The sequence below is a fragment of the Brugia malayi genome, assembly GCF_000002995.4.
Source record: "Brugia malayi strain FR3 genome assembly, contig: Bm_v4_Chr3_scaffold_001, whole genome shotgun sequence".
Taxonomy (NCBI): domain Eukaryota; kingdom Metazoa; phylum Nematoda; class Chromadorea; order Rhabditida; family Onchocercidae; genus Brugia; species Brugia malayi.
Window position 1 is genome coordinate 6,961,144 of NW_025062477.1, and position 26,331 is coordinate 6,987,474.

The 26,331-nt window shown below is 32.6% G+C and overlaps 3 protein-coding genes across 4 annotated transcripts; 2 read left to right on the forward strand and 1 right to left on the reverse strand.

Annotated features, from left to right (window-relative positions):
- Positions 1–3,324: 3,324 nt before the first annotated feature.
- Bm5828 (Uncharacterized protein) lies at positions 3,325–5,610 on the forward strand (the record flags this gene model as incomplete). Of its 2 annotated transcripts, XM_043080239.1 has the most annotated exons (7): positions 3,325–3,341; positions 3,761–3,961; positions 4,128–4,261; positions 4,575–4,684; positions 4,818–4,927; positions 5,108–5,210; positions 5,518–5,610. In XM_043080239.1, 7 exons carry the CDS (start codon positions 3,325–3,327, stop codon positions 5,608–5,610), a joined length of 768 nt encoding a protein of 255 aa, XP_042936173.1. The 2 variants fall into 2 exon arrangements, with proteins under 2 accessions (XP_042936173.1, XP_001901041.2); XM_001901006.2 differs by lacking the exon at positions 3,325–3,341 and having other exon boundaries at positions 3,768–3,961.
- A 2,252-nt stretch (positions 5,611–7,862) lies between these two features.
- Positions 7,863–20,023, forward strand: Bma-fln-1.2 (Uncharacterized protein; the record flags this gene model as incomplete). Its single annotated transcript, XM_043080240.1, has 31 exons — positions 7,863–7,928; positions 8,564–8,677; positions 8,775–8,946; positions 9,053–9,288; positions 9,351–9,467; positions 9,591–9,887; positions 9,978–10,095; positions 10,219–10,380; positions 10,467–10,648; positions 10,950–11,115; positions 11,262–11,541; positions 11,648–11,813; positions 12,636–12,825; positions 13,044–13,282; positions 13,438–13,617; positions 13,889–14,173; positions 14,237–14,401; positions 14,652–14,763; positions 16,154–16,260; positions 16,344–16,440; positions 16,667–16,819; positions 16,903–16,979; positions 17,142–17,358; positions 17,451–17,650; positions 17,976–18,074; positions 18,187–18,408; positions 18,563–18,857; positions 19,133–19,171; positions 19,323–19,408; positions 19,515–19,665; positions 19,839–20,023. 31 exons carry the CDS (start codon positions 7,863–7,865, stop codon positions 20,021–20,023), a joined length of 5,175 nt encoding a protein of 1,724 aa, XP_042936174.1.
- Positions 20,024–23,303: 3,280 nt separating this feature from the next.
- Bm3573 (Uncharacterized protein) lies at positions 23,304–25,986 on the reverse strand (the record flags this gene model as incomplete). The annotated part of the gene is made up of 7 exons (XM_001901008.1): positions 23,304–23,483; positions 23,827–24,009; positions 24,141–24,257; positions 24,810–24,900; positions 25,098–25,295; positions 25,407–25,597; positions 25,843–25,986. 7 exons carry the CDS (start codon positions 25,984–25,986, stop codon positions 23,304–23,306), a joined length of 1,104 nt encoding a protein of 367 aa, XP_001901043.1.
- Between the last annotated feature and the right edge of the window lie 345 nt (positions 25,987–26,331).

Below are 26,331 nucleotides of genomic sequence, written 5' to 3' on the forward strand. Positions count from 1 at the left end.
GTGAATTTCCTGACTTCAAGATGTGAATTTTCACGGATTTGAAATTGTGAATTTAAAGGTTTTGTTTTAACTTACTGTTGTTCTTATTTCTTTAGCAAACAATTTGACCGTTAAATTTTTGTGAGTTAAGGAAAGAGATTTGGTCTCATGTATCTCTCATCGTTTTAGACGAATATGGCATTTCCTTCCTTTCTGTTATGCTGTTTTAACGCTGTAATTTGTTCTTTTATCCTGATTATTTATTTAGAATTAAAATTTCTGAAGAATTTCAATAAAAACGGTTGCTTCGTTGATAATGGTCCTTTTTGTTTTTACTTCGATTATGGTTTTCTCATTTTCATTTTGAATTTACATGATATTATGCTTCAATTTTTGATATACATAGCATTTGGGAATAAGATTCTAGGGACTTTCTGAGATCAACTGCGAAGTGTGCCATGACCATTCTTCATTATTCAGTTCAAGTTTATATGCAGCTTTATTTGGTAAGAATCGAGAAGTTGATCTTGACATAGATTTCTTTTTTATGTGGTATCACTTTGATTTGAGAAAAAAACTTATGTAACTTTCTCACTTATGAAAGTTGATGGGAATCAATAAAATTAATAAGTGTTTTGTTGCTGGAAACATTAAATTAGCCCTCAAGAGCTATATTTTTCTGTGGCACACTGTTTTGTTATATATATGCTTTTTGACGGTGATTTGTTGACAACTTAGTTGCATTGATGTGCTTTTTATCTGTCCACAAGTCATGAAAGTGTTTTGGTTTCTCAAACAAAGTGAAATAAACTGTTGTGTTGCCATAATGTTATTCACGAGAAGTGCATTTTTCTGTGTCACTTTATTGCCCCAGTTGCATAATTTATTGCACTTTTCTATTTGAGAATTTTAAATTTTCGCTTGAATTTTTTTATCGACTTCATTATTCGTCATTCAGAGAGTTTTGACGACCAACAATTTTGAGCTTCCAAAAGCTTTTTTCGAGAATTTAAATAGTATTCTGTTCAATAGCTTATAATTCTTCATACGAATTCAAGATTCCAAAGTCATTCTTGAAAAAGATAAGTAGCATTGAGGATAAAGTTAGATATCTGATAGATGGTGGGACACTAAGTGATGATTTTTCCTTTCCTGTGTTTTATTTACTTCATTTGCTTCGCATCTTATTTCTTACCGATGATATGTTTTAAATGCAATTACTAGTTCCGAAATATTCTGATTAACTTTCTGGTCCAAATATCCTGCGCCAGAACGGAAGTTCAAAGGATGCATTGAGATGCGTGACTAGATATTCTGCTAATCTTAAAGTATTTGACAATGATGACTATTGCTATTCAGAAAAAGTATGTTCTTTTCGACTTCCATGATAAATTATCATAAAAGAAAATACAACTTGTCAGTAACATAATATGTTTTTCCGTTAAGCTCTTAGAAAGGACCTTTCTTAATTGGATAATTACCTAGTAGCCAAAGTAATAAATAGCTGACAATGAGTAATATACCATATGTACAGCATGTTTAATTTGAATGTCTTTTAATTGATGTAATGATTATGGAATTTATGGGTGAATTTCACTCCTCTAATGGGAAATGATTGCAGCGTTCGAAAAATAGATATTAAACTTTTCGAGCAATAATTAGAAGTTAATGTAAGCAGTGCGGAAATGTAAAAGTACTACCGTTATCTCAGAAATCTTAATGTGATAGTCTAATCTATTAGCAAATCTAGATCGGAAACATTCCACTCACTTCAGTTAATTTCTACTTCTACTTATATCTTCTCCGTCCAATTTATGTACTGCTTATTCTATTAAACGGGCAATAACGATAATGAAATGTGTTTAATTTCAGTTTGTTTGAATCACGTGATCTGTAAGAGATGCTTTAGGATTACTGTTGGCATCTTCTTGCAGAACTTTCAAAAACCTGAAATCGGTGAATATTTCTAGTTCAGTGCTTTTCCCATTGAAGATATGATGCTTAAAGTTACTATCTTGGTTCAAATTTTCAGGTACATATTTCACTTTCCCATTCCTTCTGCTCATTTTTGGATTGCTATTAGTCTTTCACAGTTCACTGTTACCATGCATTGATGCTTATTACTTATAATCCACTGCTTCAAAAGATGTCCATGTGAGGAATAAACAGGACCTTAAAAATAAAGTGATTCTACTATAGCTGATATAAAAAAATTACTCTATTAACCTTCTTAAAAATTTTTGTTAATATTTTATGGAAACAATTCTGAGGTAGTATGAGCTTTTTATTGGATCGATTTGCTAGAAGAGTATAAATGAAAAATTACATTGAAAAATTAGAGGGGTATAAATGAACTATATCAAATAGAAGGCATAGTTTGATAGTGCATCTCAAGAAAAAGATATTGTTTCTCTTTTTATTCAATGTTAATGATTTGAAAAGTATCGTTAGGTATGTAAAATTTTCAAGTAATTTTATTATCGTGCAGAAATGTATTTGACTCTTTTGATATATATATCGGCTAAATTGGAAACATTATTAATTATTTCTTCACTTACCACAAACGGATACACAAATGTCATGTTCGGGATATTTTTTAGAAAATATTTTTCCATGATCAGTTTGGTTCTGTTTTGTAAACCGTTTCACACATATCGATATATTAACAAACCAATGTTTTCAATGTTTTATGAAGTTACAGAAGGAAGAGTAAAGGAAATGATGACTTTGCGATTGAATTAATTTACTGATTGTTTTTGTATGCTTTATGTCAACTGAGCCTCTCCAAATCAACGTCCTTCCTTTCCCAATTGATTTTACTGAAAATCTGATCAATATACATAAACAAGTACTTCCAATTACGATATTTCTTAACAGTTTGAAATATGTTAAAATTAGACTGTAGCAAGAGGGAAAAGAAAATAATAGTGAGGAATAAGATATTACTATGTTCTAACGTTTCAAAGGATCAGACGGGAATCTAGTTTCTGTTATTTATCACTATGAAAAATATGAAAATCGTTATACCATCAACCATATGTTTCATATCTGAATGATTTCCTTCGTTTTCCTGCTTTTTTTTTACTTTTGATATTTGAAAAAGAATAGAATTTCAGGGACAAGATGTGAGTAAAGTGACAGAAATTTAAAATTATGGGATTTTTGGTGCAGGTACCAATAATTGCTTTGTTTGTTGATCATTGAATTCTATGGCATGGAGTAGTCCATATCCTTGATACTACAGAACTTCAAAGACAGTGATTTTTCATCAATATAGAGCGACAGTTCAGCGAACTATCTCCACTGTCATTTAGCTGTGATAGTCTTTCCACTGAAAAGCAGAAAATGTTCGTCATTGAAAAGTTTGTTTTCACTTTTTTTTTCTTTTTCATTTTGCTGGTATGAATCATTTAGTGCATAGTTATATAACAGCAGTGGGAAGTACTTGTCAAATATTGAGATCTGTTCTATATTTGGTCACCTGCAATAACAAGCTAATACTAGAATTCCGATTAATGCAGGTAAGGACCTCCCTTTAACTTTCTATACTTACATTGTCAAACTTTCTTGAAACTCCACTATTCCTTCACTGTCAATGAAACTGTACTATTAACCTGTTTATTGGTATTTACTTGTTTATGTGCAATCTATTTGCCGATTTAATTCATCTTCTGTTAATTTAGATGATTTTTTTTAAGTCTTATTTATTATTCTGCTTTTCATTGTTCTTCCTTATTAATCTTTTCCATTGTTTAAATTATTAATCTTTTAAATCATACAGGTCAGGTATGGATCTTGTTCCGCTGGAGAAACTGTTTTTCATATCTTTGACCGTTCTCACTAAGGGTTTTATAATATTTGGCGGTTCATTAGCATACGTATTCCAATACAAAGAAATTTATGAACGAGAAGATGCCAGTGGATTTTCACTGTTTGTCTGCTTGACGTTGCTCATAGCGAATATACTTCGAATTATGTTTTGGTTAGTAAGAATCGGATTTTTTGATTTTATTTTTCATGCTTTCAATCATTTAATTAAGTTCCTGGACCATCACGATGTTAGCAGTGTTAACTGACCCAGAAAAAATATTTCCTGACATCAATATATCAATATATTTATTATTTGCTATCTTTGTCTTCTTTTTCAGGTTTGGTAAGCGGTTTGAATTAGCTCTTGTTGCTCAAAGCATAGTAATGTTAGTATCAATGATATTAATGTTGGAAATATCGGTGCGAACAAATCGAAAGCATATATATAAAACGCAACGTGTCTCTGCCTGGAGTATTTTTATAATTTTATTAGTTCAATAATATGATGCTTTTTCAGTTGATTTCTAATATCGTAGAATTTGTTTTAATTTCTCTCAAACTGGAGTTTCCCATTTAATTTAAAAAACATAGTCTTTTCACTTCTTTTTTCTTCTTTTTTCGTCTGCTTTGTATTCATGTTTTTGTTTGAACAGTCTTTTCATCACTTCTTTTTTATATCATTTAAAAAAAAAAAACTTTTTTCAAAAAAAATTAATTTACCTTTATTTTTCTGAAAGTTTTGATGACAAAGATTTAGCTTAAAAAAGCAAGTATTTTTTTTTTAGCTGGTCAATTGATAAGCCATTTTTGGCAGTGGAATGATCTCTCCAGTTATTTCACTCTAATAATTGCTTTCACTGTATTTTCGTCTATACTTACGTACTTACTGAGCGGGGTACTTTCATACCTGTTATCAACAAATAAAGAAATAAGAGACAAAAATTTACTAAAAAACAGGATTGCGGTACTGTCTCGATCTTATTTCTGTATTTTTGTCAAAATCTGAAATTGTTTGTGCATTTTTGCAGTATATGGTATATGTGGAAGTTCTTGGTCTAATTGCTTTACTTTCCGAAGCATGTCTGGGTTTCCCTCAGCTAAAGCAGAATTGCTCAAGGCGCTCTACATCGGGAATGAGGTTCAGCTAAAAATGATCTTGTATTTATGACCTGTCTAATAGGAACGAGCTAACAAATTTGTGCAACTATTCTATCACGTATTGATCCACGAATAAATAAAAGGCTGTTTTCTTTTAAATTACGATGTGATGAAAAAGTCGTTTCTGTCAAAATTCATTTAATACATTCAAGATATTTAGTATTGGCATGGTACTTGTGTGGATGATTGGAGATTGCGGTAAAACAGTTTATTTTATCTATGAAAGTAGTCCAGCACAATTTTGGTTGTGTGGAATAATACAAGTTAGTTTTGAATTCTTTTTACATATTTTTGAAAATCTCAATTAAGTTCATCTGTCGAAACTTGAAAAGAAAACACAAGATTCGTATGCTTAGTATGTTTACTTTCTATTCAAGTTACAGTGATCATTTTATGCTTTTTAATGTGTAATTATAAAATGGACCTGCTTTACTTGGTTCTGGGACTTGCTCGATCATGGATAGGATTTACATAATGGACGTGTTTTTGAGATGATTTTGTTTCAGGGTATTTTGACGTTTAATTCTTATTGCTAGGTTTTTTTTTTTTCTACAGCTTAACAGTTTTCAGATCACAATCGATTTATTAATAATGCTTCAAGTCTATTGTTTTGGTAAGAGAGCAGCAAAAAGTCGGGTACAATTGCCACAGATTGATGATTGAGGTTAGTGTTGTCACAGAATGAGATTAAGTTATGCAGATATTAGATTTTCATTATGTCACTTTCCGGATTGCCGACTTTCTGGTAGAAAAAACAACATCGACTTGTCAAAATGATGTTTTTCATGCTAGTAGGCGCTGTTATATTTGTTTTCTCTACAGTTCTTTTTTTCTAACTACTTTTTTACAAGTAATTTCTTAAAGATGCTTTATTTGTCGCAATCTTCATCACTTTTCATTATCCTCATTACTCGCAACAATCAAAAATTAATGTTATATGCATCAAGCATATCAACGCAATTTTTGTTCCAGAACAGCAAGGCCAACATTGTATCTCGTTTGTTAGCAGAGACTTATTTTGGGTTTTGCTTCTGAAAAAAAATATCAAACTAACTTTTAATAATAACATTGCACCATGCTTATTGAAAATTAAATTCATAATTTTTAACTTTATGAGATATGAGGAAAGATGCAATAAAATTAGCATTATTTAGTTCTTCATTACTTTGATATTGCAATTGAGGATTATCTTACAGCATCATCCATGCATGTAACTTTTTATACATACCGTTGTTGTTGTTCACATGCTTATGTATTATTTATGATTCACACTGATACCTGTTTAACAAAGAAATGTAAGATGAAGTACCTATATATATTCTTGTTCTCACCTGTAATATATTTGTTTCCTCGTGATCAGTTCAACTCCTAGTTCTCAGCTGAGTTTCAATAATTTTATCCACCATTTTGAAAACCAGAAATTTCATGAAATTTTTTTTTGAAGATCTTATAATTCAAAGATCGGTAAAACAAGTGGGTGTTAATTCTGAGAGCCTAGCTCAGAAAATTTTTCTATTACAGCTACAACGACTGGATGGAATTGAGAAGGAAGGTCTGGTATCAATAAACTATTAACATTGGTAAACAGCCCATGTACTTTTGAAGATAATCCACAAATAATGTGAGGATTTATTCCAATGAAGTCTTTGATTTCTAGCTGACTATTATTTCATTTTTAGGAATCATGGAGATAAATGCTGTTATTGTCATAATCACGATGTTGGACTTATTGTGATTTCTGCACCTATTGTTAATACCTCCACTTGCATTATGTTTCGGAGATATTTTGATAATGTATGAAGGCTATGAAAGCTTTGACATAGGAACACTACGTCACAGATTAACTGATTTGGGCTTCATTTTATCTCATTATTAATTCCTTAACATTTGAAATATGAATTGAGGACGAAAATAATGCGAAAAAATACGCACGAGAAGAAAAGAATACCACTTCGATCAATTATATCTCTTATTGCGCAGAACTTATATAATATTAAAAACACAAGTGTTTGAGCATAAACCAAGCTAAAAAGTCATTTAAACCAATCATACTGCAAATAGATATTCACTTGTGCAAATCAAAATGTTTTAAAAATGTCTTAAAAATTTTCAGCTGTTAAACATATAGCAATTAAGTAAAAATTGTTAACTTTCTGAACTGGTTGGGATTTGTTAGGGCAGAAACAATCCTGTTTGAACTCCTACTTCATTTGCATATCGATTTGACCGGCCCCTCAATAAAAAATGGTCAAATGCCTAATTTGTTGATCGACATCTTTATAAAAATACATGAAAAAGCAGTAAGATTCGCAACCTCAGTCAACAACTGACTTGAAATTACATAATGCAAAAAAGAAACATTTCAGTCACTTCTGTTATTAAATCAAATTGCTATTCTTTTTCCAAAATGCTTTGCACTGCTGGAGTGTTGCAATCACTATTTGTAGGATGTTTATTATGTGACAGTGACGGATGGACAACAACGCAGTTTTAAATTAAAGGACTGATGATGTTTGAATGGGGAATGAACATGTCGTTTTCATAAGTTGCAGTAATGTGGAGTAATTTCGATAGAAAACACAAAAGTCCAGGCAGAAATTAAGTTGACGCTTAACAACACAACCCAAGGCCTATAATGCGATCGTTGCTTGAAGGGATATAAATATCCGCCAGTACAATGAATATATATCACATGATATTTCTTTCAAAACAAAAACCAACAACTTCTTAAGAGAAGAAAAAGTATATAAGTAAGAGTGCGGAAAAGGCATAACTTTAGGAAGGGAAGTAGCTATTAACGATAATCATCTGATCTCATCCATTATCCAATAATCAATCAACTTCGTCTCATTGTAAGCAAAATTGCATACAACTTGATAATGCAATGAAAATGATAGTGGATGAGATCAGATCAGATGAGATGGGATGCGGATGTATGCGCAGACTGCATCAAAAGGACAGGACAAATCCGCTCATATCAAGTAAGCATATATTACGGGCATTTGCACGTCACTATGGATCTTCGATAAGTTAGTTGCTTGTCACCTTGATCTCGTCTCATTATCGCAGACTGTAGTTAGATTGAGAATGGCGGGAATGTGTCAAGTGTATGTACTGATCAGTAGAAATCGATCACCTGGACAAGATCAATCGAGTCTTCTATTCAGCTACACTTATTTCAGTTTCTCTTCTCCTAATCCTTTTCTCCTATTAATTTTTCGCAGTTAATTCCATATAAACGAATATTATATATAGATGACAAGGAAAATTATATAGTAGTTACTAAATGCATTGCAGTAAAAACCAACAATTTTTTCTTCGTATCCAGATTAATATTTGCTTATGTTTTTTGTGTGTCGCACAAAATGATCATCTTATATTTTTTGAATATTTATGTTAATTCAATTCCATTCATTATTTCATTTCATTTTTTTTTCTCCATTTTTTAAAATTTTATTTAACTCATTCAGTTTTAGTTACTTGTCTAATATCATTTAATGACTTTTGCAGATTTGATAAGTCATAAAAATAAGTAAAATTGTCCGGGAGTATGTTTTCAAAGCGATTTTAAGTTGGAAGTCCAAGATTATGAATGTGAAGGTGCGTTTCATTGCAGTTAACTATGATCGAACAGCAACAGGACGCAACGTGGAAGAGAATTCAACTGAATACTTTCACTCGATGGGTTAGGCAGAAATTAGAACAAGTGGATGTAACGGTGTCTGATTTGGTATGCTTTAAGAATGCATGAATTGTTTTGTAGTATTTCATCGTGTGCTTTACTTCTATTCATCCTCTTGCAATATTTGCCATAAAATATTCTTCAGGAAACCGATTTTGAAGAGGGTTTGAAATTAATACGTTTGGTTGAAGTACTTTCTGGGAAGTCGTTTGGTCGACATAATAAAAAGGTCATATTTCGTCATCAGAAACTTGAAAATATCTCGCTTGCGCTGCAATTTTTGGAGAACGAAGAACACATAAAACTTGTTAATATCGGTATGTCCTTTGTTTTATCTTTATTTTGGACTTAATTATTTTGCAGGTAAAAATATACCCTAAATCGTCTTGAGGAAATGAGGTCTCATGATTTGCTCATTTTTAGATAGTTCTGCAATAGCAGACCGCAATCTGAAACTGATTTTGGGTCTCGTATGGACGCTTATTTTACATTATTCCATTTCAAAACAAGTTTGGGACCATCCAAGTGGTCAATTAGGAAATGGTGAAATGTCAGCGAAAGAAAAACTCTTGACATGGCTCAGAGCAAAGTTACCAGTCGAACTTTCTGTAACCAATTTCACCTTTGATTGGAACGATGGGATTCTCCTTGGTGCTTTGGTATGATTTTATAATGCAGTAGCCTTTTTTCTCTACATGATTTAATGTGGAATTTTTTTCAGGTTGATTCTTGTGCTCCAGATTTGGAAGTTGATTGGCGAAAATGGTTACCATCGCAGGCTTTGCAGTCAACTCTTACTGCAATGAGGCTTGCTAGCGATTATCTTGGTGTTACTGCAGTATGTTACATTCTTGAGTTACATGAACTGTCTGAAAACAAATGTGTAACTGTAGTTTGATATATATTACATATCTGATTTTTATTTTCTTGAAGTATGATCATTCTTTTCTCAATTTTTCAGCTTATTGAACCAGAGGAATTGATCAGTCCGGCTGTTGATGAGAAAAGTGTTATGACTTATCTTTCGCAGTTCCCTGGTGCGAAGTATACTCCATTACTTGGTCGACTTCATGATGTTGTGTTGAGACCAGTAGTAGGAGTCAGCACGATATTTAAACTCCAAACTCGTGATGCAATGATAGTTCCGGAAATCATTATCAAAGAGCCGAATGGATCTTCAATTCGTTGTATTCAACGTCAGCTTTCAGAAACTGTTTATGAATTCGGATATCAACCAGAAACACCAGGCGAACATGAGGTTATCTTAATATTTGTCCAACTTACGTATAAACTATAGATTCGTCATGTTATCTTGATGCACTTAAAATATATAAATTGGTTGTTACAGATTATGGCAACAGTTCGTGACATTGCATCTGGTGACTCAGCTAAACTGGCAAGGACCAAAGTTGTAGCAGTTGAAGGAACGGATATCTCTTCGATTTTGGTGGATGGTCTCAATAATGGTTAGCAATTACAAGGGTCTGAAGGATATTTAGTAATTTTAATCTTCTCGACTGTCTTTTGTTTCATATATATGCAATTTCTCAACAGCGTTTAAAAATACTTGTATTTGCTTAATAACTCAGAAACTGTAACAGTTGGACAGAGGAAAGATATTGTTATTGATATTGGAAACTTGATACCTATGAAGAATGGTTTGGAAGTTATTGTGGAGGAAATTGGAAAAGTTGATAGATCAAAGTATTTGCTATCTTTAGAATGTGAGCGTAATTCACACATTTACAGAGGTAATATTCTTTACAAATTCTTTCCTAATCTTTGGACTTGTTTCACCAGTTAATCATAAGAAATGTTATTGGTAAACAATTTTCAGGCTTCTGGACAGCCGAAAGATCAGGGAAAACCAAAATATGTGTTCTTTTTGATGAAAATGTAGTTTGTGAATATCTAATTAGTGCTCGACACAGCGAGGACATAACTAAATGCCGAGCCCTTGGTGAAGGACTTGAACGTGCTGTTGTTGGTATGCCAGCGAAATTTCTAGTCGATATAAAGGTAATGTAGAATCCGATTTATGTTGATTATTTGTAATTTAAGCCTGAATTCGAGCTATAAGCAGTAGTATATATAAGCAGATGTAAGCTGATTTAGGTACTGCTGCTATATGTTAGGAGTAATAACAGTAATTGTTATTATAAAATCTACTGAAGAGTTCTAATTTTAAGACGTATAAGTTATACTTTATTTTTTGAAATGAAAATGGCAGAAATAACTACAGAGGAGCAGCTTTGTATATTATATCACCAATTAAATTTGCGTTAATGTGTTCATTCAGTGTAATTATTATAATTTTGAGGATGCTGGAAAAAGCAAAATAGAAGTAGCGATCAAGGGACCCTCAGAAGTGAAAGCGAATGTAATGGATAATTTGAATGGTTTGTGCACAGTGGAGTACATTCCAGAAACTCCTGGGTTGTATGAAATAATGATTTATTATGGAGACAAAAAAAAACAAATCCCAGGTTTTCTATTTCTATGACTGATTTGTGGTATCTGATTTTCCGTTGCTCATGCACTATAAAATATTTTTTAAGTCCACTGGAAATCACTTATCATATTGAGCTTGTGGAAATTAAATAGGATTTAAAAATTATCAGTTTTTTTAAAGGTTCTCCATTCATGGTAATAGCCGATTATGAGCGTAATCCATCGAAAATTGTAATAAGCGGAAGCACTAATGGACTAGCTCAAGCTAGAATGCCAAATTCGCTTATTATTGATGCTACGCTTACTGCATTAGAACCAGTAAGTGCGCGTCTTCCTGCCGGTTTCGAACAGCCAATTGTTGAAGAAATCAAACCTCGAGTATATCGAGTTACTTTCATCCCAAGCATTACAAGTGAAACAATAACATTGGAACTTTTGTACGGGGACGAACTTCTTGGGAAGTAATGATTTTCTATTTTGCATATATTATTGTAAAATGTTTTAATTGTTCGTCTAAACTATAGCACTTTGAATATAGGAAGATCGGCTACTGTACATTTTTTCTAGACCGATAGTTTTCTTAGTCAAACCTGAAGAAGAATTAGAATCCGTGGTATTGAGAAATTGTTCTGGTGGCTTGCTATCGTCAACAGTGCAAGCCTCCCTTCAGTTTGAAGCTCTGATCGATGTTACGAAAGCTGGGAAAATTGATGAACTGTTTGCGGAAATAAAAGTGAGACATTTTTGTAATGTTAGTCCCGATGATTTAACAAAATTTAGTGTTAACCTACTGATATTACGAATTGTGGTTAAAGCAGTTGGTTTCAGCAGTTTAACCAATTTTATGCAATCATTAGCTTTCATATTTTTATGACCATGCCTATATATATATATATATATATATATATATATATATATATATATATATATATATATATTCACCAATGCATATAATTTGCATAAATTCCGTTTTTGTCTTTTTTTACATATAAAACAGAACAAATCTCATTGAAGGGGCACTGCCATAAGTGTTGGCTTTAGCGCCCAGCAATCTCCATATGTACCTGGTTTAATTTTAGCGCCACGATCTTGAAGTCAAATTATTTTATATTCAAATTATGCAGGGGGAGGGAGAGAAGGGAGCAGCAGGATAAGCGGGAGGGTAGGAAAAAGGATGGAAGAGAATTTCTAATATTATTTAATATCAATTTCAATTAATGATGAAACGGAAAAAGAAATGCGAAGCAATTTAATTCGATATTTTTACATTAACTAACAATAGTTATCTCATCTCATCTCTAAAATAATCATAAAAGAAAACAATGCTTGTGATAATGCCACATTATTTATACATGCGAATCTTTGAAATGTCAAAACTTTCCGCTGGAGTGCCTTGCAAAAAAATGAAAATAAAAATGGTATCTGTTGATAGTCCTTAGTACTTTTTTGTTTTTTTTGTCCAACATTTTTGTAAATAAATCAATTGACGCATTCTAACCACATCGTTTTTGTAAACAAGAAAAAGACTTTGATTTTTCAGTCTCGAATATTGTAGGGTCCAGATGGCAAGGTGCGGAAATTACTACTCACCGAAAACTCTGACAAGAAAATACACTTATTGAACTTCGTGCCGGACTTGGTAGGGGTATATGTTATTGTAATATACATCAATGGGGAACCATTTTCGGATCCGTATAACTTAACTGCTATACCAGTGGGTTCAGCAGATAAATGCTTCGTGGAATGTAAGGTTTAAACATTTCAATATGTATAAAAACTGCAAATTTAAATACATCTTAAATTTGAGAATCTATGTCTTAATTTTTTTTTTTTTTAATGAATGAGATATGCTTCAAGAGATCATAGTAGTGACGTACTTTCATTTAAGGTGTTTTTGGGACAACTATCTTATTGTCCTCGGGTTTTAGTGGACACTTTTTTGTTCTACTGTAAGTTGTTTCAGCGAAGTCACTTGACAAGTTCTGGACTATTGGGGAGCCAAGAGTTTTTGTAGTGAATGCTAAAAATGGAGGAGAAGGAGCATTGAACGTTCTCTCTGAAAGAGTTGACTTGGAAACAAAAATTGACAAGAATGAGGATGGCTCTTACACTGTAACACTTACGCCACACGCTCAAGGACAGCATCGAGTTATGTTGATGTATGGAGGTGTTGATATACCTGGTGGGACATTCGATTTTGAGGTTTCTGTTTTAAAATTGAACATTGTTTATTACGAGTGCTTTATTCGTAAGTGATGATTATTTGAAAAAAGAAAATTTTTGATAGAAAAGGACAGTAAAAGGATATAATCGACAATCTTTATACAATTTTGGAAGGAAATTCGGAGTATTTTCAGTGTATTCCATCTCTTGTGAATGAAGACAGGAATATTTCTAAACAGCCAGTGGAGTCTGAAGATAACGGACATCTGATGTCTCGCAGTTTTCGTTTTTCTGTTACTTCGGAATATCAGTTTAACAAACTTACTGCTTCCGTTAAAATGCCTTCTGGTACAGATGATATAGCCTATATTAACGTGAGTTACGTCGCACTTAAGTTCATTTGAAATATTTAAGCTAGCTGTTTAAATAGGTTTGAACAGCACTTCTTTCTTAGAGCAAGAAATTATTATAGAAGTCTTTTTGAAATTTTGCAGCAGTTTTCTTTATTTTAATAAAATTACATAAAAAACTTTAGAAAGAAGGAATAACTTTAGACAACCGTATAAATTTCTATACTGGAAAGTTTATGCTTTTGAAATGTTTGTTGATAATGGAAATAATTTATGTTGATGGTTTTATTTATAGGACAATAGGGATGGAACTGTGACGGTTACATATCATCCGAAAGAGTGTGGCAGTCATTTGTTGTCAATAAAACACGATGGCATTAACATGTCTGGAAGTCCAATTTCATTTCATGTGAATGAAGCAAATGAGGAATATGCGACAGTATATGGTCTTGGCTTATTACAGGCGGTTGTCGGTGAACCAGCAGTATTTACAGTTTGTGCGAAAGGTTCACCCACTAAAGAGTTGTCTGTTGCTATTGAAGGTACAGCAAAAGCTGTAATCAAATGTCATGATAATAAGGTAATTATATTGATTTTTTATGTGGAACTTCTATTTTTGGATGTTGGTAATAATTCCTTACAGGATGGCACATGTTCTGTAGTATGGATACCCTCTATGGCTGGAGAATACAAAGTACATGTGAAACTTTCCGGAAAACCAGTGAAAAATTCTCCCTTCGTTGTATTTGTGGCAAATGAAGATCAAAAGCGAGCGCATTTGTCCCTTGAACCAACAGCAATGTCGGAGGTTTATGCAACATAACTTATTACCACTATTCCTGTACAAAAATTTTCTTGTCAGATTTAGCATTCTGAATTGAGCTAAGCAACATCTATGTTCACAAGCAAATTGATTTCTCAGTATCGATTTTGCCCTGGAAAGCTTCAAGTTCAAATATAACAAGCTATTCGTATTTATTAGATTTCGAGTGTTATATTTAGTTATATTCTATTTTACATTTTGGTGTTATTTAATACTATTTATTTCAAAATTTCAGATCTTAATTAATATTGACAATGCTGAAATTGAAGACCTGTCAGCATCAGTAATAAATCCAAGTGGGATTGAAGAGCCATGCATCATCCGTCAGATTGATGCAGCCCACGTCGGTACTCTTTTTCACTTTTTGTTTCTTTCTGCATGGTAGTTGAGTGTTAAAATTAAATGGAGTCGTTGTCTTTTTATCTTTTGCGGAAGCTGCATATGGACTTGAGAAGATGTCAATTGTAGTAATCGTCAATAAGATTAGATGACATCAGTAATTTGGAAATAAATAGTATTTGTTTTCTAAAGAAAAAAAAATTTTTTTAAATAATTCTAAAAAAGCTTCCTGAAATTCCAAAAAAATGCTTTACCAATAGTGTGACCGGGTACTGCTATCTTGAAAACTTCCAGCCGAGCCAACAGGCAATTATTCTTACCCTTGTCTGGATAAGTCCTCTGCATTTAAAATGCTTAATATTAATGTGAAAATAATTGTTGTTTCGATCATGACCTCAAATTATTTTACTAGGTGTAACATTTAACACTTTTACGCAATCATTATTCATTAATCAAAGTAGCTACTTGACACACTTTTGTAAACAAGAAATATGCTTGCTTATTTTAGCGTCACTCATTCTTTCCTTTTCAAGATTTTTGGAAAATATTTTTTGAAACATTTTCTCTCCAAATGATCAGGATATAACTGAAGAAATGATTTATCTTCTGGAAAAAGTCATTAAGCAAAAACATTGTCGACCTCAGTGTGATTATACATTGTAGAAGAAAACTTAATCTTCTTTCTTATCCAGTGCGAGTTGAAGATACTGTAACCAACATCTAATCACAAAACTAGTAGCTGCTAGTTGTGGGAATAGTAGTATACAGATACTCTCGACCTCTGTATTAATATATAAATTTATCGGAAAAGCATGAAAATTGAAATCTTTCATTAAGAGTTATAGACGTTAAATGAATCTAGGTAGCACCTGGTTTTTAACTTTTCAGCCTGTGTCTTTTATAATTGTTTTTCTGGAAGTTTGCTGGACAAATTCTTTTCTGTATGCCCTTTTGGAAAGTCCTGAATCCTTGATATTATTTTTTTGTTTCTTATATTAACGGAGATCTTGCATTCTCTCAGCAATTATTTGCCATTTGATTGTTCAGTGGCTCTTGTAATTCCAAGCATTGAGATGCCGAAAATGTCTTGTCAACATCACTTCTTTGTAGAAAAATTGAATAATTTCTTTTAATTTGCTCTTTTGATAAATCTAAATACATTTTCTCCTACATAGTCGAGTTTTGAAGCTTAGTTCGAGAGCAAGAAAGTTACCGACCTCAATATCTACTGGAATAAAACAATGGAAGTTTTAAACAATTTCAAAAGACTAAGTTGAAAACAGTTTGCTTTATATACAATCTAATTAAAGGATGATTCATGATGTATAGTGGTTGAACAGATTAATAACTTAATCTCTTAGTAGGCATGAATCATTCTCATACAGTAACAAATTTCAGGTATCTCATTCTCTCCATGTGAAGTGGGTGAACATTTGATCACTATTAAAAAGAATGAACAGGTTATACAGAAATCGAATTTCCAAGCTGAAATTATTAGAAACCAAGTGAGTGTGTAACTTTTTCTCAACATCTGTAACTGCACATTGTAAGGAGAAACAAATGACTTACGATTTGTGGCTTGTTCTAGCCTGGAGAAGCGTCTAAAGTTGTTGTTAGTGGAACAGGTAAAGCAAATGCTATTTGTGAGCAGGACAACAGTGTACAAATCAATATGCGTGATGCTGGTAAAGTTTGCTCTATCGCTTCAAAACGTCTTCATCTTAAGTTCTTGTTTGAAGTGAAGAACGAAACCCAAACTCTTCCCTTATAAAGTTCGTTCGGATAGAGTTCGTACCTTCATATTGATTTAATAACACTTTTGTTTCTAACAACATTTCCCTCCCTTCATAGCAATGAATCACCAGGTCATTTTTCTTTATCTTAGCAGCATACTTTAATTCAGTTTTTCAGGTTTTGGTGATTTGTCTGTATCAATTCAGGGACCGTCGGAAGCTGAATTAAGGTGTATTGAAAATAAAGAAGGTGTAGCTAATATTGTTTATAGACCTACCGAACCTGGAATTTACATTTTGTCTGTAAAATTTGCTGGCGTTCATATAAATGGTTAGTTAGTACTAACTTCATTATTTCTGTCCATAGTGTTGTAGTTGTGTCTTTATGAAAAAATTTGTAGAATTTGATTTTAGATAGTCCGTTCAGGATTAACTGCACCGGAAAAGGAATGGGTATCGTGAAAGAAAGCGCAAATAAGAAAGTGAAACAGGTTACATATGTTTTATGAAATTTAACTGAGGGATGAACACTGCAAATATGTGTAACGTGATGAATTGTGCTGGAATTGATCTTCATGAGTTATTATGCTCCCATATAACCACGATGATAGATGATATATGATGACCTTGATTATATTCCGTTTTATCATTAGGTTCCAGTAGTTGTACCTGGACAAGACACTGCCCTGTATTTGCAATTGAAAAACATATCACCATTGGACACAAAAGCAAGAGTCGTTGATCCCAATGGATACAGCAAAGATGTTAAAGTTTGTGATCTTGGTGACGATCTTTATCGGATTGAATTCAAACCTGTAGTGAATGGTCCACATGCAGTTTCTGTTCTGTATAAAGGACAACATATTTCAGGTAGACTTATTAGTACACATCAGTTTATCGAGATCTGGAAAGTTGATGAGTGAAAATTTTTAATAATTCAGAAAATTAATTTTTTTTTATAGGCAGTCCCTTCCAGTTCACCGTAGGACATATGAAAGAAATGGGTGCACATAGGGTACGGGCAGCAGGAGTCAAATTGAAGCGAGCAGAAGCTAGCAGGAAACAATCTTTCAATCTTTATACCCGAGAGGCTGGAAAAGGAGAACTTGAAGTAACGGTAGAAGGACCATCAAAAGCCGAATTACAGTTCCATGAACATGAGGTGAAATTTTTTTGCGCAGAAATAGGAATTTGATAATGTAATTACCGAAGCAAACAGTGTCAAGAACACATGGTACTTTTTTTCTGCTCCAGCAAGTTTTGCTGAGGACTACAGTAAGATTACAACAACTTCAGATAGCAGGAAAAAACTTGTAAATGATGCCGTGTGCCGTCCGGAGTTTTTGTCGGGTTTCTCGGGTTTTTGGTTTCCTTTTTGACAAGTTTAATAAATTCTTTGCAGTTTTGTTGGTTTCTTAATTATTAAATCTAAAAATTTTAGAATTACTAATCTGAATGCAGAATGACTTTTGACCACCATTTTTCAGGATGGAAATTGCCATTTCGATTATAAAGTTGCGAAGCCAGGAGAATACCTTATATCAGTCAAATTCAATGCTGAGCATATACCGGATTCACCATTCAAAGTTCACAATTCTCACTTCGTTTAAATTTTTAGATTATTGGAAATTATAGTTTGATCATATATGATGGAATGATTCGTTATTTTGTAATCTTATGCCAGTTTTGGTTTTTGAGGTGTTTATTGCTCCTGCAGCTGGGGAAGCCCGCTGCTTGGAATTACTATCACTCTCGGATTCTGGAACACCAGGTGAAATATGTGCTATTATGATAAATAGGAATGGTGCAAAAGGTCATCTTAAAGCAAAGCTTTATACACCGGCCAACAAGATTGAAGCAGTCGATGTCCTCCCAGTTGAGGGAAGCGATTTGTGCTGCGTCCGATTCATTCCTTCAGAGGTTTTCTTTTTTGTTTTTATGTTTTTTTTTTTTTTTTTTTATTTTTGTTTTTGTTCATTTTTAGTTTTGTATGATATTAGGATGATAAATGTCTCTTTTCCATATATTCTAAGAAACCTCACATTTATTCTTGCTTTTAATTAACAGTTTCTAGACTGGAGACTATTACGTTGATGTAACGCTTGATGGTGCACCTATGCATGACTCACCTTTCTGTTTCCGAATTGGCACAAATGGCGATAATGATCCATCAATAATAACTGTGACTGGCGACGGTATTCACGGTGGTCAAACTGGCCAAATCTGTACATTTATTATCAATACTTATAATGCTGGAGCAGGACTTCTCCATATTCTGATTAGTGGACCATCAAAAGTTACTATGAATGCATGTGAAGTTAGCGTTTATTCATTTTCATTTCATTTCGCTGTTAGTCATTTTCAAGCAGGTAAAATTATTGGTGGATTTTTGTAAACCACCGATCACTGTTGGAAGATATTCTTTCCTAATCAGATTTCTATGTTTCATAATTTTCTTCGGAGATATCCAGAATTTAATAATTTGAATAATGTTAATAAGTGATCAGAAAAAAGTGGAACCTATTGCGATTCGGCAAGTTATATTTGTTTTTATGTCAACATTATTCCAGTCATCATCCAATTTTCAACTAATGATTATTTGTTTTTCATGTGGAACAAGGCTACAAAGTGTTCTACGTTGCAGCAGTTCCTGGACCCTACTATGTGACTATCAAATATTCAGGTTTTTTTTTTTTTTATTTTTCGCAATGATATCAGATTTAGAGACCTAAAATTACTTTAAATTTTGTGTTCAGTTATTTTTCACACTTTTGTAACTATCATCTTATATCCCTTTTCTCTGGCTTGTATCTTTAACTTGTATCCTTTTATAGGTGTTCATATTCCTAGTTCCCCGTTCAAGGTAGTTGTGGAAGGTAAAAAACTTGATGATGGCAAACCAGACTTTTCATTAATCAAGGTTATTTTTCCTTCATTCTGTTTTATCATTAATTTATAGCTAAAGGAACAAACAATTGATGGTATTTTTTTTAATCTTTGAAAAGAAATATAAGGGAATATTTTAGATTGATGCGTTCCCTAAAATTAAGAAAGAAGTAGTTCATCGAGTTCCAATTCTTTCCGGAGATGCGAACAAAGTTATAGTGAAGGGTTCTGGTCTCAGTAAATTTTTTCCTGGTCAGTCGGCGGTCTTCAATGTCGACACTGGTCTCGCAGGTTTGTTTTTTCTTGATAAGTGCTTTAAATATGCAAGCTTTTTTTATATAAACGATAGATGGCCATTATGTAGAGCTGGTAAAGAAAGAATATCATAGTAGTATTTATGGATATTTCAATTTCAAAGAATAGTGAATTCGGGAAGTAACTGATAAAGTTAACAACTTGTTAAGGAGACAATATTTTGTATGTTGGTCTACTTACATCGAAGGGACCTTGTGAACAAGTTGCACTACAACATCTTGGTAATGGCCAATATGTAGTCAAGTATCTTATTCAGGAAGAGGTCAAAGGTTTTATTTATATCAAATACGGCGATGTGGATGTGCCAGGCTCACCGTTTGCTGTTTCCTTTTAAGCATCTTTTAAATTTCCGTTGTTTTAAAACGGTATTTGTGACAATTCACTGCACTTAGTTCGTGTGTGAGTGGTTCCCTGTTAATTTATTTCACAGAATTTGCAGCAGTTTTTTCTAAAATGGATTGCATTCTGTACCATTAATATTATAAACTTTGTAACATATGCTTTTGCCTAAATCATTTATTGGCTATAATTTCTTCATCGATGTTACGGAAGGACAGTGCATTTATGACTTTTTTTTCACGAATTTGTTATTCATAAGTCATCTTTTAAATTAAAAAAACTCCCGTTTAAACTCTTGTTTTTATAATGAAGTATTTCCTGTTCATGTTGTTGACCACAAACAATGCAGGAAGTAAAGGATGCAATATCATTTAAAAATATCCCGCATGTTTATTTTTTCTCTCTATTTAATTTTAAAATAAGTTAAGTAATGATACAGTTGTTTGGTTTTTCCTAGGATTAAATATGTTGCTGGAGGTGTGTAGTCCATTATTCTAGACATGAAAAACAAGTCGAGAACAAAGAATAACTTGTTTTGATGTTCCAAACTTTCCTTCAAGATATTTAGCTGTAAATATTTTGATATTTAGCTCACGAGGGTTATTTTTCACTCAGAACTGACTGTAAAGTGAATTTAGGCTTCTATTGAAGAATTAACTTTTACGATGGAACACTACTTAGTGGTTTCGTCCCCCTCCAACTCATTCCAAAACTACCTGAGTCATAATATTTCGTTGTTATTCTTTATCTCATAGTATCTTTTTTATACAACTTCCCCTAGATTACAGTGAGGTCAAATTCCTTTCAAAATGAAAATGATATTCTTGGACGTATGGTTAGTTCCATTTCATCTTCTGTTGTTGAATGCTGTTGAGTAGTTTGACCAAATATTGGAAACAAAATAGCGGTCTGATTTCGATAACCCGAAAAAATGCTTTGTTGCAGTTGATCCCGAAGTAATGTATTGTCTTATTTCCAGCAAAATCTTGTTTCATCATAAATGACATCTGAGTCAGCACTTAAAAAATTTTTTCCGTTATCTTTAAATCAAAAATTCCTTTTCTGACGATTTGGATGGAGGTTTATAACAGAAAAGGAATTTCGGAAGGCATGTCGGATTTTGCTGAATATAAAGTCGAGGACTAAGTATTTTGAGTCAAGAAAATTGTAAAACAGACCCTTTTGATCACATTGGAATCATCTTCCCCTTTGAAATATTATAAGCAAAATTCTCGTATTCCTTCCTCGCTTTCCCGCTGAAACTTCAAAGGACTGGCAGATTTCCATTAGCTTCCAGTGAATATGATTATAATTCTTCTACTTTGATAATCAAAAGATGCAGATAAAAGCTATAAAATGTTGAAGAAGTAACATGATTTATGCATTTTCAACATGTTTTTCAAGGTGAAATGAGCTCTTCTTGGTTTAATTTGAAAATACTTCGTGTGTATTATTTTGTGTGACATTAAAATCGTATGTACATGAACATCCCTCGCTAAATTAATTGCAGTCATGGCTTAAATTGTTTTAAATCTCTAATTATGATTACAAATTAATTACAAACCAGGTGCAAACTGTCCACAAACTACATGCAAATCAATTACGAACTGTTTGCAAACATGCTTCATTTCATGTATTAAAAAAAGAAATTTTCTGTGCTACTAATGTTTCAGCAAACAGTTCAAACAAAGCAAGGTGGGAAAATCCGTGGAAAAAAAAAAAAAGAAAAATTGAGAAAAGAAGCTGTACAAGGAGTTCACAAAATTCTTTTTTTTTTTGAATAAAGTTTTGACTAAACATTTCTAGAATATATATGCATTGCACTGAGAATAACTCAGCAATTATTGCTTTCGTTTTCTCTACTTTTTAAGATAACAAATTCACTGCAAACAGATTCATGGATAGATCATTTACCGTATTATGTGTACGACAGAATAAAATTAAAAAATAGAGTAAGAAGTAAATTTGCTAAAATGACGGGTCAAATAAACCATATTCATACAGATTGTTTCAATTTGTTTTACATTACTATTAAAGATAAGCTAAGGAAACATCTTTTATCATTTCTTCGCTATTTATTGCTAATTTCTTGAATTATCTAAATTTTTAGCGCAGATTAAACAACTGAAGTAGTGACATCGCCACAAATGGACAACTCCCGACTCAGCATTTCATCACCTCAGGAGTTTAATTTGTATCAAAAAACCTCTTCAAACTCTTTTAAATTATTAAAATCAGACGGGCTTTATTTCGCAAGCAGCATACACCACTATTCAGAGATATCGCAAAGTGGGATTTTGCCTGCCTCTGTTTTATTGTTTCTTAAAGATGTAGAAGCCTCTAAATCCATGCTTTTTTGGACTTTTCAAGACTTCCACTTTCTTTAGCTTGCTCGTCTCGTCGACACCTTTCTATGTTCGCACTTGGAAGCACTTAATCCGATTTGAGAAATAAAATTTGCTATAAAACTGAAACTCTAAATTAAATTAGTGTATAGAAAGATATATATATATATATATATATATATATATATCATGTTAACTGTCCATTTTCAAAATCTCACCCTCCATGAGCACTTGATTCCCTATCACCTCTTTGTTTCATTATTTTTCAGATACTCGAATCACTTGCCGCAACATTTTATGGTTCTAGATGTGATATAAGCAGTTAACTGAGGTTTAAAACACAAGGATTCTTAAAAATATTTGATTTTCGGCTTGATTCATAACGCCTCTAATTTCCAAACTTATCACTAATCTATACTTGTAACATACATAATATGCCTGAGAAATATTTTCTTCAGATAGATTCAATCTCGTAAAATCCTCCTAATGCTTAGTCATATCACCATTTTTCAGACTTCTTCCTCAAAATATAATTAAAAATTTATATTCGATCTAAGCGATTTCTTGAATGTTTTGTTAAGGCCAAGTTATTCTCACGACCACAATACTATAAAATAAGTGTAGTAATGGTTGAAAAAAGAAACCAGTCAAATTTGTTGGTTCAGCAATGCCGTTTATTAAAAAAGAAAAAGGAACAACTTTAGCAGGACAACTATTTAGAACTGAAATAAACAATGAAAGAAATCCGTAGTAGTTACACAGTCTGCTTAATAATTTTAAATGATTCCCCCAAAATTTTAAGCTGAAGGGACTCGGAATCTTTTAGTCATCTCATTTCGTTTCTCTGAAATATAAGGCAAGGATACCTTGCCATTCGTTAGTTATTTTAAAATACTATACAAGAAAAAAGAACATATTTAGAAAATATATTTAATTGATATTAACAGGTAGTGGATTGTCCGGGATAAGTGATGAGAAAAAGGATGTGATGAACGTGTAGCAAGTGCTCCAGAAAACGACCCACGCAGTCGGTTCTCGTGGTTCCTCTTCAATTCCAGTCGCCAATACTTCGTTTGTGTCCTCTGTACCATAATCTTGATTGGCATCGGCCTGGAGTGGCCAAAGGATTCGTTTTATCACAAGGATTTGAAATTTTCTCTGTACTAGTAGTCATTTAAAGCTGTTTTTACTAAAATTTTTAATATTATTTAAAAGATCAATATTATTTAGAGGATTTATAAATAAAAGAGCACAGTATAATCAATGTTCCATAAATGGTATATTAGTTCCAAATAACTAACAGGTGAAGAAAATAAACATAAGTGTGTAGTTAGCTGACAATCAAACATTCATTTTCTTCTCACTTATAACATTTGATGTATGTAGAATGCTTCAGACAGTTCCAATGAGAGTGAAATTCTTTTTTGGAAAATTTTCTTAAGCTTTGGAATACCTGTTGCGGTTGACGAACATTATCAATGGCAGCAGCAAGTTCTCTATTCGCCCTTTCACGATTATTACGATCACGTCTTGCTTGGATGAACCAAACCAGCAAGATAAATATCAGTACACCAAAAAATCGTTCCGCAGATGAATACACATATACTAACATTATCAGAAAGCACATCCGGATTGCCTAGAATTTTCCATGGTGAATTCTGTAGAAGTTTTTTAGCATATTTTCCGCAGATTTTATCTTCAAATTTTTGCTGCTGATCATTCCCGGAAAAAAACTACATCTCAGCGCTGCCGACGAATCTCACGTACCTTGTAAATGACATCTAGAAAGTCTCGTTGCTGACCATCCACATCACCAGCTACTGCTTCTTGAACTATACCACCTGCAGCAGGTGCTGCAGCCAAATTTGGTTCACCAGCAAGAGCCTAAAATTCGATAATTTTGAACATCAGATAGTATAATATATGCTTAAGTCACCTTAGATATAAACTTCGCGTTTATCTATTACTTTGCAATGTACTTGATAGAAATAAAATAAAAAGTTTGAATGGATATATTCCAAATTGGTGCATTCAAACAGCGAAATAACTAATAAACTTTTTTGGGAATGGAAGATTGAATATATCACGGAATGAAACTGCATTCTAAAAAGTATAACCTCACTTCTGGAAACCATACCTCATTTAAAGACCGAGTGTCTCCAACAATGTCTATTATCGCATAAGATGAAAACTGTCCAAGAAATTAAATTAAGAAAAGTGAAATGTGTGGACAACTAAAGTCCAAAACATGCCTCAGATTCTTTTATATAGTATAAAAGGAAATCTTTATCATTCATCATTTTATAGATTCGGCATCTAAACGATGTGCAAATGCGCAGTATGGAGAAATCAATTTACACACTATATTGATAACAACTGCTGATAGCCTTTTTTAATTCGATTTAAAATGCGTTATTCAAAAAAAGAGAAACACACTTCTTCCGGTTGATTAGCTTGCTGTGGGGGTTGTAGCATTGATTGTTGACTATTGGAATTGTTTTCTAATGCGGATATCATTTGATGCACGCTACAACGTATTCAATTTTTATGCAAATGATAATGGTTCTGAAGATGACTAAAGCAAAATCATTTGAACAATTGACAATAGACTATCGTGTCTAAATAATAACAGAATAAACAGATAATTTTGTCGTTGCATAGGTAAAACCTTTCTTAATATTTGGAAAAGTTTTTTTTTAATTTATGAAAAGGTTTGAAACTCACTAATTGTTGTATGAAATCATATATGCTTGATATGCGCTTTGAAAGTGAGAACTTGAGGAAACCAGCATTGACTGTGGTGCAGCAAAACGTCCTTGAGCGGCTGTATTAGCCCATAATGGATATGTGTAAAGTGGGAAAGCACCATTGACATTATGATTTCGTACTTCTGCTGCAGTTCCCAAAGAAGTTAAGCTTGTTCTGTAATACTATGGGAACAAATACAATAAAAAATGATAATATTAGTAATACAATTACACCAACAAAACTTCAAAAGATTCTAAAATTTTCCAGAAAAAGAAAAATATTAACTGTATACGATTGCTATTACGCCTTCTCAGCATTGCTGCATCCACGTGAGCGTTAAAATCTTTGGGCGGACAAACAAGATGTATCACGTGAACATTTCCATCATCAATTGGTCGAAGTTCAAACACTGACTTTAAGGTATGTTCATCATGCAAACAATGTCCAGCATAGATCAAACGCTGTCTTTTAGCTTCCTGGAAAAATAATGTTTAAATGAACGTCAAAGACATGATTTTGTAAGGATAACAATGGAGAAATTCGTTATAAGTTTTAAAATCTATCTCCCTTCATTGCCGAATACGACTAGGAGCAAATAATTTTCGACTCTTTCCCCATTATCTCATTATCTCTGCGGATTTACTTCTTTTTCTAGCTTTCTGAATTTGAATTTGAAAAATCAAACAAACAAAAAGCGCAACTATTATCAGGAGCTACCTACCGGTTTCGAAGGACAATCAACGGCAAGTTTTTCTTTGAGTTGAAGAACAGTCCACGATGAAAGACAATTTATGGATAGATCGTCGAATGATTGCAATGCACATCGTATTAACAAACGAATATTTTCATCATTCGATTTAGTCATTTTTCTCCTTAAAACTTATATAAATACATAAATATAAAATATATAAATGCATAAATAAATAAATATATCCGATATTCGGCTCAGTCAGTTATAAATCCTATAATCATTTAGGATTGATAACTGACTGAGAAAAAAAAAACTAAAAATTAAAATTCAATAATAAATTTTAAATGCATCATGCGCTCTCACACTAACATACAGAAGGCCTATTATGTAAATATCTTCCTATATACCAATATTATGCCTTTTATTTATCAACCCTTTACCGGTTTTTCCCGAAAATTTGTATAAACATATTCAAAATTATATATAGTAGGTGTGGAAAATGATTATGCAAAAAAAGCA